The sequence below is a fragment of the Anastrepha obliqua genome, chromosome 2 (assembly GCF_027943255.1).
Source record: "Anastrepha obliqua isolate idAnaObli1 chromosome 2, idAnaObli1_1.0, whole genome shotgun sequence".
NCBI lineage: Eukaryota > Metazoa > Arthropoda > Insecta > Diptera > Tephritidae > Anastrepha > Anastrepha obliqua.
The window spans coordinates 5,718,264-5,732,808 of record NC_072893.1 but is presented as its reverse complement, the minus strand read 5'-3'; the positions used below and the strand labels follow the sequence as shown (position 1 = coordinate 5,732,808).

Below are 14,545 nucleotides of genomic sequence, written 5' to 3'. Positions count from 1 at the left end.
TCTGGCAACCGCAATTAGAGCAGAAAATCTACATATATATAAAAAAAAATCAGTTGAAACTAGTTGTTCGCAGACCTCTACTATATAATGGCCTAAAACCGCTGGTTTTATATGATAAAAACGAAGAGTAAAAAACAAAAACAAATATATGCATACTTACTTGTATACTCGTATTTATGAATTACGTACATATTTCGAAATGATAGTTGTTAGCTAAGCAACTTTGGTTTTTTAAATGTAATGTGTCGGAGTTTTCAAAATACAGTGAATTAGTTGCCATCTTTACAACTTTGATTTATGCACCGGTATGTGTACATGTAGCTGTTGTTGTTGCGGAACATTGTGCAGCAAGTCAGCATGATGTGACAGCCGAGTATGTAGATAAGTTGCTGAGGCCGAAATTCGAATGTATGGTGGAACTTTTGACGACCTCACCGCTATTTAACTAAATAAAAGTTTATAAAATTAACCTTCATACATACTACATACCCTATTAAAAAGGTATAGAATAAAAGTTTAAATTTTATCAACCTAAATGCTTTAATTTATTTACAAATACAATACAAAAGGGTTAAAACTGGGTAAAACTGTGCGTAAATACTTCCAGTGCTCTACGGCATAATGAATGTTCATTTAATAGTATAACGGAATCGAGATGGATATGGTATATGGTGTATATATGTATATGGTTGAGACCCTATGTTCCGCCTAGGAATCACGGGAAAATATATATATATATGTGTATATGTGTACCAGATTGTATGTCTACGCTTTTCTCCTCCTTTCTATGTAAAAACTGTGGATAGCTCGGGTAAAAGTTTGATACACGCTTTGCATAATGATCGGAGATATTTGAAATAACTATTACCACGCCCATCTTCAGTATAAGAGGAAGATGCGTGAAATGTAATAACGAGCCTATTAGGAATTTAGCATAATTTTTTGTGTGAAAGCTGTTCAAATGTTCCCTTTCGCTGCAGGCAGAGTAAATTACCTTTGCTGTTGTTAGATCACTTTCTTCTTCTGTTTTGAAAAGAAAAATATAATATGCCAATAATCAGAGAACAATTCACTGAATCGTCAATAGCATCAAAGTCAGGCTTACCCTCTCTATTACAGTAAAATCGTCATGCAGGTATAAATGCTAATATGAGTAACTAATAAAGTTAAGGAAAGAAATATAAGTAATAAAAAGTTTTGAGACGTGGCATAGCCCTTTTTCGCCAGTTTGAACCAAACAATTGTATCTAGAAAACCTCTGTAAAAAAACTTTCTTGAGGATATTTGATAAATGGTTTTGAAAAATTTATTTCAGATGCACTTATACCAATGGTAAAAAGTATTTACAAGAAAGTATTCACAATGTTTACTAGAAAGTCTTTGTTTGGAAAATTGAAAAATGTTGTTGTTGAAATATTTAGAGCATGCAAAGATTACTAGTGCAGGTTCAAAGATAACAACGGTATGTTTCCCATTAAAGCAAGCGCTTGAATTTATGCGAAATTTCAGCTTTTGTGTAAACATTTTTAACTATGGGTGTATATATGTATATATTGTATATTAACTTATAGGTATGCTTACATACACATTAAATTCGAAATTTGAATCAATTAATCGTGCTGCCACGTACCCTAGACCATTAACCCATATTTTACTATTTCTGGTTAGTCATCAAAACTAAAGGCTGTATAACTAACGCAAAATTTGCTTTTGTTTAATCAAAATTCTTATTTATAAGAAGTTCACATAGAACTAGATTATCTACTTTTTCGGGCTGAACTTCCAATCCGTAAGTAAAAAGCGAGATTACCCAATACAAAATCTGTCTCCCGGAATCCGAAATAATAAAATAATCTTGGACTATAAAGATACCTTTTTCCATACAACCCTGTGTTTTAACAAAACGCAAAGAACAAAAACAATAAAAAAATTGTATTACGAATGTAAGGAGAAACGTCAAAGTAAAGACTAAATAAAATGGACGCCGTCAAAGAAAAGTGGTTTGTAGACTTAATTCTAATAAATTTTGTGTGAGATATTATTAATTATGCATTCGCATTGCAGAAAACAGCGTGTGCCCATAGACGCTTTGGCCTGTTATTGCTTATTATAAAATGTAAATTGGATTTCGCAAGAGTATTTTGTTATTTATATTTAACTATTGTTTCTATTTATATTTTCTTCATAACGTTAGTAATTATTTAATTAAACTAAAAACAAAAAGAGATTCCACCACACGAATGTCTATGAAAAATCTCTCAAAACAGTCTTGACAGGTGATTGTCAATTTTGCCGCTAATCTTCCCCTATGTGAAAGCGTAGATAAATTTTTGTGGACTTATTGCTAATCACTGCATATGTGAACGTACTTTTAGGGTATACGTGAACTTTGGTAAAGATATTTTAGTTTGATTTCATAATATTTTGTACTCCTGTTATTCTATACACACTTATGTTTATCTGTATCTACCCTAATCAACTGAAATGTGTCCAACGCCCCAAAAACTCAAATGAAATCGAAAGATATTTCTTAAAATCGCATAAAACTAAAATAAAGGCGAAAGGCTATTTATTTATTGACTAGTTTCCCTAAACAATATTTGAACTACTTTGTCAAAAAAAAAAAAAAAGTTTTTCTCATTTGGAATAATAAAATATGTTCATTTATCACTGAGTTTTTGAAAAATTGTTTAAGAGTTTAAATTAACATAAATTATTTTTTCAAATCGAAATAACTTGTTTCATACCAGCCGTATAATCATATGTATGTATATTAGGGTGGTCCAAAAAAAATTTGTATGCTGCCGCCCCCCAAAATAGTAAAGAATGAAAAATAAAAAGACCCGTATTTTTTTTTTTTTAATCAGACCATATTTAATGGTGCCGCCGGGGCTTTGAAATATCCCATGTATTTTGCATGGGAAAAAAATACTTTTTCGTAGATTTCATGTAAAAACCTGGAAAATGAATATATTTTAACCGGATAACTCAGTTTCTCTTCATAATTGGTCAGGGAATAACAACCAATTATGAAATAATCTCACAAAAAAATATCATAAAAGTAATATAAAATATTGTTTTTCGAATTTTTCTTAGATTTTCGTTTTATGGGGGCTTTTTGGGGTTCTATAAAAAATAGTTAATACAAAAAAATTAATTATTTCATAATTGGTTGTTATTCCCTGACCAATTATGAAGAGAAACTGAGGTATCCGGTTAAAATATATTCATTTTCCAGGTTTTTACATGAAATCTACGAAAAAGTATTTTTTTCCCATGCGAAATACATGGGATATTTCAAAGCCTCGGCGGCACCATTAAATATGGTCTGATTAAAAAAAAAAAAAATACGGGTCTTTTTATTTTTCATTCTTTACCATTATGGGGGGCGGCAGCATAAAAATTTTAATAAAAATTTTTTCCCATGCATTTTTGGACCACCCTAATGTATATATTTTTCCACAATGCAGGTAATTTAGCATACACATAATTTCTCCTTTGAATGCGTTTTTTTTTTTTTTTTTGAGAGGCTGAACATATGATTTGTGTATTTATTGGAGTTGTTGGAAAAGCTATTGAAAATTTCGTATCTTTAGTTGGTTTGTGGAAGTAAGGTGTCTAGAAGAAAGAATTGCATATAGATTCCACGGTCTATAGCTGACTACAAGTCATATGAACTGCTTATTTTGATATCAGAGTAAGGCTATTAAAAAATAAAAATGCCAATCGTACGATTTATACAGCTTGAATTCTAACAAATTCCTTGTTTCTTTTAAGTTGGTACGCTATCTTATTGTTATCAGATTCCCTGACCTGCACTAGAAAATTTATTAAAAGAGAAAATAAGAAAACTTATTTAATTACCGAATATAGGTTCAGATACGCTTTACTGTATGTTTCATAACCCAAAACAAAAAAAAATACTTGGCTAATTTTCTAGATGCCCTATTATGAAGTTCCTAAATGCATTCATCAAGTTATCGATACCCACCATACACACAAATCCAAGAAACGAGGCCTATGTAATATAACTGCAGTCGTTGCCGACCAGTTTTCCCAATCCATTCTTCCCCAAACTTTTTTCCCAATGCTTACTTTTCCCAAAGGCAAATGTTCCCAAATTTTTTCATCCAAACTGTTTTTCCCAAGACTTTTTTCCCAAAGTCATTTTTCCCAAAACTTTTGTTCCCAATAAAATAAATTCTTTAGAGGAGTTCTACGCAAAAATGCGGTGGATTGCGTAGCCGGAGTCGGACTGATGAGGGTTATTTTTTTGAAGCGCGGCCGAAGGCCGCCCACGCGAAAAGGAGTTCTACGCAAAAAAAAACAAGTTTGGGAAAAATAGGATTTTAATTGAATTGGGAAAATTGTTTTTGGGAAAATTGGTTTGGGAGTTATTTTATTGGGAACAAAAGTTTTGGGAAAAATGGATTGGGAAAAGTGTACGGTAACCAACTGCAGTAGCCATATAAACATATAAACAGATAACTAATATGAGGAATATATAACCAGTTTTTTAACAGTACTTAACTTTAGTAAGATTAAAAATTTTTACAAAGCTGGTACAATTATTGATTTTTTATCTCTTTCAGCAAATTTTGATTTAGTAGATGAAGCGGATCTTCCCCAAGATACAGTTAGTCAAAAAAGTTTTGGCGCAGTGATGTTTTTTTAATATTCACAATGGGTTTCATGTTAGATTCTTTCGTTAATTTTGTATGAATTAGTTCTTAGAATTTTCTTCCGTAAAAAGCACATATTCGAAAGTCTTTAGTATGGAAATAAGTGTTCAACATCGTATGCGAAAAAATTGTTAAGAATTAACTCGATTTTTGAGCGACATTCGAACTTCACCACAAGTCACAAAATGGCTTCTCGATCGGTTAAAAAAGAATAATAAGAAAATGTTTGATCAATCAACTCAATTCTAAATATAACACTAGAAATAAAAATAAGGAGGTACCGTAGTAACGGTACAGACAAGTACAGTCCCATGTCGAAATACACTGTTACGCTGGAATGAATTCCGTAATAACAATATAATTGCCGTAATAGCAGAACATACAAGTACAGTTTCATGATGAATGATGAAAGGATTTTTCAATAGTTAAAAAAAAAAAATTAATGAGATAAAATCAGCTTACCCTACCCAGAAGTTCTCTAGAAATTTCAATTTAAAAATTTGGCATTTTGTTGATAACTTTTTGAAATTTTGTTACATTTTTGTGTATTTTGTACAGAGTTTGCGACTTTGATTTATAAAGTCTTTGTTATACAAAAAATAACGAAAAAATTTAGCATGCAATATTTTTCGAGTATTGTGAAAAGATCAAGTGACTTAATTATGTGACCACAAGTGTAAGTACATTACATATGTCGTGTCCATCTCGATTCCATTATGCAGTTACAAGTAACTGTTGTGCAAACATATTTAATATACCTTAGATGCACTCGTCGTACGTTGGGGATAAAACTGGGGGATGGGATATAGTACTTATAAGATGAAAAGCTGTTTATAACACCTGGAAGAAAATGAGATAAACCCAAGGCACATGAAGTAGGTAGCAGCAGCAGGGCTGCATTTTTAACTTCTTTTTTATTTATTTAGTCTCTAAACTGTGAAATTTTGCTTAAGTTACTGTAAACTGTCAATCTTTGTTTACAGATTTTCACATTCTAAGGACCAAAAGCAAAAACAAAATAAATTACTCCTTGGGTTTGCTTTACTGCTGCTGCGTGTTTAATGTGCCTTAGAAAAACCCAAACAAATCTGTGGACTTTTAACAAAACAACTTATTTCTCTGCAGCGGCTTTTGGCTTTAGAACAATAATCCATGGGTTTTATTAATTTAAATACTGCATTAAAATCGATAAATTGAATGCTTAACAGGTCCAAAGGGCTCAGTTGTCTTCAGTTGTTTTGTCAAAAGTTCACTGAAATCTGCCTGATTGCTCAGATGAAGTGGAATTTTGCGAAAGCAAAACTGTTGTGCTAATTAGATGATGAGTTGTAGTTACTTAACCCCGTGGGTACGGATTTATTAGAGAAAATATTTGCTTGTGGAACGGATTTAATTTTTGGTTGTTTGGAGTAGTGTGTAAAAGCAGTGCATTTTACGTAAGAACTCATTTATTTCTAAAATATCGCTGATATCTGTATACTACCTACTACTAAGATGACTTGAGGTAAATAGAATCGCAACACAAAAATAAATTAATAAAAACAAAAAAAAAGTAAATGAAATAAATTCAAGTTATAACAAAAAACCAATTACTAATAATTATGAAGAGTGTGGTATTTTTCAAGATTTCTTCAATCCATATGCAGATTTCTCAAAGTCACTTTCATTAAAACTATCGTTATACCCATTATTATAATTATATATTAAGTTTTATATTTATATATTAAAATAAACACACCAGAACTTATTATTTAAGTTTGTCCTTATTGCGACTCCACCTACATCGTTCATTCTTCAACATCAAATAATTCTAACTATACCTCGCTCACTTACTCTTAATTCTCACTCTCTTTTGCTGTTCTATACAATCACTATCACAAAATATATTGCTTATTTCTGACATAATGAGTAAGAGTATCGCAAATATGAAAGGAACAGAATTTTGTGTGTTAAATATTGTCTAAACTCAAATGACGTCTTAGACACGTCAACCGCTCCCAGGGCAAACAATAGCATGATGTGTTTCAGACGTCAAATGTACCCAAGGGGTTAATAAACTCAACTTGATATTTGAATATATTCACAGATAGTAAAAGTTTCAGCGATGAATTCCAGTGTTTATTTTGTAAATGAATTGCGAAATGAAATGCGAAATCGTGTTGGCTTTCCATTACTACCACGAAAGGTTTGCATATAATGTCCAAGTGCGCGGACCTAATTTAAAAATTACTACATACAAATGTAGCCGATATCTCAGCCTTTTGATTTATAGTACTTCTTATTTTATTTTTAAATTACCGTTAAGAATTAATAGGAATATTTAATGTTAAAAATAAATGCTTATTTTTTGCGTAAGCTTGAAAAAATGCCCTATTACACACACTTTTTTTACTTAAATACAAACACCGAAAAGCAACGATATTCATTTATAAACACTCATTATTGGTTGAACATTTCATTTAAAGCTTTTTTTTATGAAATAATATAATAATATAATAAAATAATAAAATTTGTTAAATAAAGTCCTGTCAAAAGAACAATAATGAGAAATGAATAAAACGAAAAAAATACGCTCGTAAGCAATTTTTACGATTTTCTTGGAGGTTCTATAGCGACCCTAGGAGGTTCATAGTTATATTGGTGGGACCTTACTCCTTCTAACGGGCGTGGTAGGTAGTGCCACGCCCCCTCCTCCTCTGCCCCTCATCCAAATACATTGTGGTAGTAATGGAAAGTTTAGCTGAATATATGAGGAAAAATAGATTATTTATGCATTATCCTCAATCATTATGAACGTACTTGAAAATAAAAAAAAAATATTTATGAGTTTAAATATGCAGGTTTTTTCAATAATGGTGGGTAGAAATGTAATGAAGCAAGTTGGGTGTTAGTTATTAATAAAATTATTATTTTTTATTTGAAGGAGCCAATTACGCCATTATGTATGGAATATGTCTTAGAACCGCCACCATTATGAAACTTTATATTTTCAAAAAAATTATGCCAAGCAGTTCAGCTTACACAGTTTACATAATTTCTGCAGGAGTAAATTCAAAATAATATTTAAAACATTTCTGAATCAGTTATTTGTTACTATAAAATGCATAACGATTTCCGACCATAAATATAATCATATACATCTAAAGATAACTGTAAAAAGGTAAAGTAAAAGGGTGGATGATTTCATAAACGTATTAATGCAAAGCATCATCTCACGGCGGAATGCTAATTCCACGTCTGAAGAAGTGTTAATATGGTTTAAGTTAAATAATATTTGTTGATATAAGTTTTCAATAAATACAATATTTAAGCCCGATTATAATACAAATGCTTAATGTACTTTAAAAAAGTATTATATCACCAACACAAAACTATTTCGAATCATAGCTGAAAAAATGAACCCTATGCAATTTATCGATAGATAAGTTTGTGCAGGAATAGGTGGCGCTCTTAATTTTTCATGTTTGCTCCGTGAGCCAGAAACAGATATTGATTGTGTCAAACATATTTTTGTACCATTTTCCAGCTGATTCTTTTCCCTATCACAACGCATATTTATGTATTCCTTTGCCATATTTTTATACAAATCGTCCGAACTTATATGAAATAGAATAAACTTGCTTATATTAATCTCTAATTAATTATATGTAACACCAAAGATATGATTTAACTGATTTTAAAATCTCCGTGCATGGAATTATGTGCCTAATTAAAATTTCTTTTTTTGTATTTATATACATACGCACCATAGAAAAAGTTATTAATTATTCAGTTCCACATTGAATGAGGCTGTAAATTAGTTAGTGAAATGTCTGCACCTAAGGTTCCCTTCCATACTCAAGTACATCAATTATAAACGATGGCATTATTCTGTAATAGTGTTCTTGGATTTATACCCTGGAAATTCCAACAAATAAAGGGATGACTTTGGGACTTTGTGGATATAGGGCTTTGCCGTCAGTATCGATACACAGTATGTCAAGAATAAGTTTTGACATTGAAAATAAATTAAATTTTTCGATTTCAATAGCAAAAAATTGCCCTCTTTATTTATCTTTGATTTCTTTTTTGCACTGTTTCATATTTATTCACAGCATTTAAAGGAAATTAAAAAAAAAGCTTTAATTTATTTTCCATGTCAAAACTCATTCTTGACATACTGTATGTTTCTATATATGTACATTTAACCCACCCTTTATGTACCCTTCTAACATGTGAAATCTTCTAAAAATCTTTAGATGGGGGCAAACTATTTTCCAGCCTTAATCTACCCAATTTTGTGAAAAACCCGTAAAAGGTGCATGAATGGTAAAACAACATTCATTAGGTCCATTTTTGCAGTGGCAAGTTAACTCACATTCGCCAGTTAATTATCGACTTTGATTTTCGCACCAGCGAGTTAACTTAAGATTTACTGCTCAACATGCGTGAGCTAACCTTTGGCTAACTAATCGTGATAAATGATTGTTGGAATTAAAGTAAAGATTCAATAAAAAAATAATTAGTTTCGTGTTCCCATTTGAAGAGAAAAAAAGTTGCACGTCTTTTTCGGATATTTAGTTATTTGGTTTTAATTATTTAATTTTTTGTTACGTTTACATTGTCGAGCGGCTGCGGCGAATTGCGGCGAAGGCAAAAATGTTACTTTTTTACTTTTAATTTACGTTTCATTTGGAAGTTAACTTATCGATGTGAACCGATCTGTAGGTTAACTCACATACGTGTATCTGAGTTAAAGTTATCCACAGGTTAATTCGTCACTGTGAAAATGGTTCTGAGTGGTTTTTTTAGATTAGATTTTCCAAGCAAATGGAAAAAATGTAATAATGAAAATTTGTATGCGGCCCAAAATACCCGTACCTTAAAGTCCATTGGAGAATTAAAGTGTTATGTACAAGCAGCTGTTTCTCAGCGGTAATTGAGTCATGCATATATTGCATTACATACTTATATTTAATATTGAAAGATAATCGCGCAACTGCAACGCCTATGAATGGAAATTGTTGCATTAAGCCAATTCGTCGATTTAAAGACAGTTTCATTCAGACATGGCGCTTGACAGTTCGTATTTTGGTTCGTGTGTTGGCAATGTTTCAAGTTATACTGTAAAAATAAAGAAGAAATTATAAAAAAAAAATATTGCAAGTTAAGCTGGAAATGACGATAGTGTTTGCAAGCCTACATTAATGATTTTTAAAATTTTCAAAATACGAAATTAATTGAACAGCCCCGGAAATGGCAGAGATTATGGAGATGACTTCTTTCGACCTGTCCAAGTAATAGATTATCAAAATAGCACAGTCTCCCGACCGAAAGTAATAGATTACGGGCATAAGGGATCTAGTGCTAGTGGTTCGCTTTCCAATCCCTTTAATACGAACGCCTTCAGTTTTACGGATGAATTTAAACCAGTAAAAACTTTTGACTACGGACATTTGTCCAATCCCGGGATTAATAGATATGACAACAAGCCCCCGATTGTCAATCCTAAGAAAAAAAATAAGAAAAAGAAGAAGAATTTTACGGCTCAACAAAATCACAATGCACCTCAAGATGATTGTGCAAATGGAACGGCAGCGCCTATTCCGGAGTATCAGCAAGAAAACACTGAAACTGAGAATAAGGTAATAAAAGAGTACCAATTCTTTTTTATTTGGATGAAACATACAAAAAACAAAAACTACATAATCAAAAAATATAGCAAACAAATAAAGCTGAATAAGATTTCGATAAAGTAAACGATTAATCCCTAACAGAGTGAGGACGATAATTCACATCAAACTGCAAATCCAACTGAAAGAATCAATTCCAATGTAAGTTCCCCGAAAGGAACTAACGAAGAACTCGAAGAAATATCTGACAATGAAGAGTAAGTCAGCCTCTAGAAAGGATCCTATTAGAGCTCAATGTTATTTGTTTAGTAAATCGTTCGGCAAATGGTGTATGATGGAAGATCTCGTCTCTATACAGCGGCCAGAGTACATATTCACGAAAAAAGAAAATATTGGCTCCAATTCGAACGATTAACACGAACAAATGAATCGGGCTCAAATTTATATTTTAAAATTTTTCAGTTCCCCTGATGTATAATTTGATTCCGTTTAATGTTGTAGCAATTTGGAAAACAATCGTGACAATGACTCCCCGGCACCACCACCACCACCTATGCTCACATCGAATAAACCATTTATATGTTCAGTACAACACAATGCAACTGAGCCGACTCATTCGCTTTTCCCTTCAACGGCGGCTGCTAATGAGAACATTCCGAATATTCCAAGTGGACATGTGCAAATGTCATTTCCCAGTATAGAAAACAAAAATACCATAACCGTCGACGAAATACTGCTCAACCCGGGCCGTTTAACGCGACCCAAAAAGGTTTGTGTAATATTGCGTGGTCCTCCCGGAAGCGGAAAGTCACATGTCGCGAAGTTGATTAAAGAAAAGGAAATAGAAATGGGTGGGAGTAACCCACGCGTTTTGAGTATCGATGATTATTTTCTAATTGAAAACGATTATGAAGAGCGCTGCCCGAAAACTGGCAAAAAGGTGAGTCGCAAGAAAAAGCTAAGCTGCCTTGAGCGGGCATAAATTCATTTCAGATATCTCTGTATACCAATGCTTAATAAATGTTTAATTGTTATATTTGCTAGAAAATGTTATTGTTGTACTTTTAATTTATTTAGATACCGAAAAAAGAAGTTCTGTATGAATATGACGCCGATATGGAGGAGACATACATGCAATATTTGATAAAATCTTTTAAGAAAACAATTTCAGATAATTTATACGATTTTATCATAATCGACTGCAATAACAATTCGTTGCGCACTTTAAATGAGTTTTATTGTCACTCGAAAGATTCTGGTTTTATGGTAAGCATTTTTTGGCATATTGGCATAAATTGGGAATGAAAATACCTAACAATGTTGCATATTCTGCTTTGCTTTGCTCTTTTTTATCTTTAATTAATTACACTATAGCCTTATATTGTTGACTTGCTGTGTGATTTGGAGACCTGCTTGGATCGCAACACACACGACCGATCTGAAAAGGATATTAAGGCAATCATTAACACTTGGAAGCCAACACCGTTTCACTACATTAAATTGGACGTGGCATCCTTGCTGGAGAACCTGGTTGAAATGGAGGATGCAGAGGATATGGTGATGGTAAATAGTTACAACTCCTTATATTTCATCTGATCCCTATAAACTTTTTCATTCTGCAAATCTACATACATTTATGGACTTAAGATTTTTCTATAAGATGCAACAGTTTCGTAAAACGAGATTAGTTATTCATATTTGAAAGCAAATGCAAATGCAAATGCATTGCTCTATGTAAACAAGTATTTATGAATATGCAGAAATTATTGTAAAATAATTAATTAACTTTAAAACTCTTCATCAATTCAGCGGGTCAGTATTTGTCCCCACCCTCACCTGTGTAGTAAAAAGCTTTCGAATATTCAATTACCTAAAAACACTCAGTCCTGAAATACTTGATGTACAATAAAATTGTATATAAAACACATGAACTTTGCCCCGTTTGACCTTTGTAAAACACGCCCACTCTTGTAGGCTCCCAAACTTCTTTGTAAAGACATGCAAAAAATTATATTTCTTCTATTCATCTTTCTATTGATTTTTAAGAAGAAATATAATTACATGTGCTTAAGGAATCGCTCTCCGCACCAAGCAGATTAGATCGATCGTGTTTACATTTGACTTAATATATAATATATTCTCTGGCAGGCCTTTAAAAATCAATAGATATATAAAGCAGCTGAAATAATGCAAACAGCCATAGCAGTAGCTACTGTCATAGTCAACAGCATTCCCATTCCATTGTATGGGAAGCATTGTATGCTGTTACAATAACAACAAACGTTTATCTGTAAACAAGTTCATTTTGAAGTACTATTCATTTGTACGTTTACGCTGAGAATTTCAAGCCGGTTTACATATGAATGGTTGGAAAATAAATATTAACAAAGGAAAGAATACTTTAGATTAAATATTGTGTAATAAAGTCTGTGCCATTTCGTCGATTGGAATTGTTTACCGTTTAATAAACAGTAATCTGAGCTAAGATAATAGGAGCTACTTTCCCGAAAAAGTGAAGTGACCAGCCCCAGTCCCTTAGTACACTTCACAACTTCCTACCCTTTCCATAACTGAAATGAATAGCAAAAAGCTTTTGATTACTAGTATTAAGTGCACTGTTTAATTTTAGTTATTTAGTGTAATTAAATCTTTGATTTATACCCTCCATATGACCCCTTTAGAAAAATTTAAATATGCTAGAGTATTAATGTATTCTGACATACTATCAACATATGTACAACTATATATATTAATTAATGTATTGGTCGAAACTGATTTTATAATCATGAACAACTTGAAAACTGCTGCATTCTCTTGAAAAAAAATCAAATTTTACAGAAGCATAAACGCTTTCCTACTATGTGCAAACAAAGAAAAACTAATGTTAATGAAATAAGAACACTATGCAACTTGTTTATTAAATGCGTTTATACCATAATTATATTTTGTATTAGAGGAATAAGTTCTACGACTTGATGAATATACAACCATTGATTTAAGGTATCCGAATTAAGCGTATTTAGAAACGCAAATGGAATTGCATTATTTCATGGCCCCGAATGTTTTCATTGCAGGATAATAACAGCAGTGGCGATGTGCCGGATGATAGTAATTTAACGCAGCCGCAGGCGGATAATGAAACTGAAGATAGCAATGAAGCTGCTGAAACTATGGCTAGTGTAAGTTGAAAACGAGCGATTTGATTTAAAAATATGTACCTACATACATCGACAGCATTGTAAATACGCTACATGAAATTGCGAACGATTTTCAATAGCTCAGGGCCCATATTTTATAACTCTTCCTTACTATTATTGCCGTCATTATCCATTTATGACTATTGACTCCCCTCGATATTTTTGGTATAGTTTACTAAACGTAACACCGCAGATTGTATGTCAATTTTTATTGATGTTTCTAAATGCTTTTTATTTTATTGTTTCTTTTATACATAAGAGAAAAGCGAAAACAGCTTTGTTAAAAGTTGTTCCAGTGATATTTATCCTCTTTTCAAAGAGTTCGTATCTGAATTAACTATTTTTGATTTTAACATTATTTTATACATACCAACATTTTCAAAACAGTTTGGATTCTTAAAGAGCAAATGGGAAAATGATACCTCATCTGAGAACTTAGGTAAGTGTTTACCAGATAAAAAATGAAATAATAAGTTAATCCATATACGCATATAGAATATATTAAGTTGGCCAAAAGTACAAACATTTCTAAAAATATATATGAATCTAAACCCTCGTGCAGAAAGGTGTGTCCATTAATGTTTGCCGAATGACAAAGTTGTTTCTAATAACAGTTGCCCCTCGGCAGGTAATGGTAAACCTCCGAGTGTATTTCTGTCATGAAAAAGCTTCTCATAAAAAATATCTGCCGTTCGGAATCGGCTCGAAAGTGTAGGTCCCTCCATTTGTGGAACAACATCAAGACGCACGCCACAAATAGGAGAAGGAGCTCGGCCAAACACCCAAAAAGGGTGTACGCTCCAATTATATATATATATGTATATATAACTGAACATGTCGGCAACATTACAATTTCGCATGATTTAGGAAGTAATTGAGTTGTGACATATAAACGTGAAAGAAATTTTAGTTTGTTTTTGTAAGGAAAACAGCCTTGCGAGAGTTTGACTTCAAACCTGAATCACTCTATCAACTTATTGGGTATGTACAGTTGTGTTCAAAATAATAGGAATGACCTCAACCTAAAACAAAAAGTTGTATTTATTAAAAAAAA

The 14,545-nt window shown here is 32.2% G+C and overlaps 2 protein-coding genes across 2 annotated transcripts in view; both read left to right on the top strand.

Annotated features, from left to right (window-relative positions):
* LOC129236986 (chondroitin sulfate synthase 1) overlaps positions 1-14,545 on the top strand; it is a 107,298-nt gene that overhangs the window by 68,701 nt on the left and 24,052 nt on the right. The window lies entirely within an intron of this gene.
* LOC129236983 (probable WRKY transcription factor protein 1) overlaps positions 1-14,545 on the top strand; it is a 38,370-nt gene that overhangs the window by 18,488 nt on the left and 5,337 nt on the right. Inside the window, exons 3-9 of the mRNA XM_054871327.1 lie at positions 9,910-10,306; positions 10,439-10,551; positions 10,796-11,234; positions 11,372-11,560; positions 11,669-11,857; positions 13,369-13,473; positions 13,879-13,930. Coding sequence (XP_054727302.1) covers positions 9,910-10,306; positions 10,439-10,551; positions 10,796-11,234; positions 11,372-11,560; positions 11,669-11,857; positions 13,369-13,473; positions 13,879-13,930 — 1,484 coding nt within the window. The remainder of the gene's footprint in view (positions 1-9,909; positions 10,307-10,438; positions 10,552-10,795; positions 11,235-11,371; positions 11,561-11,668; positions 11,858-13,368; positions 13,474-13,878; positions 13,931-14,545) is intronic.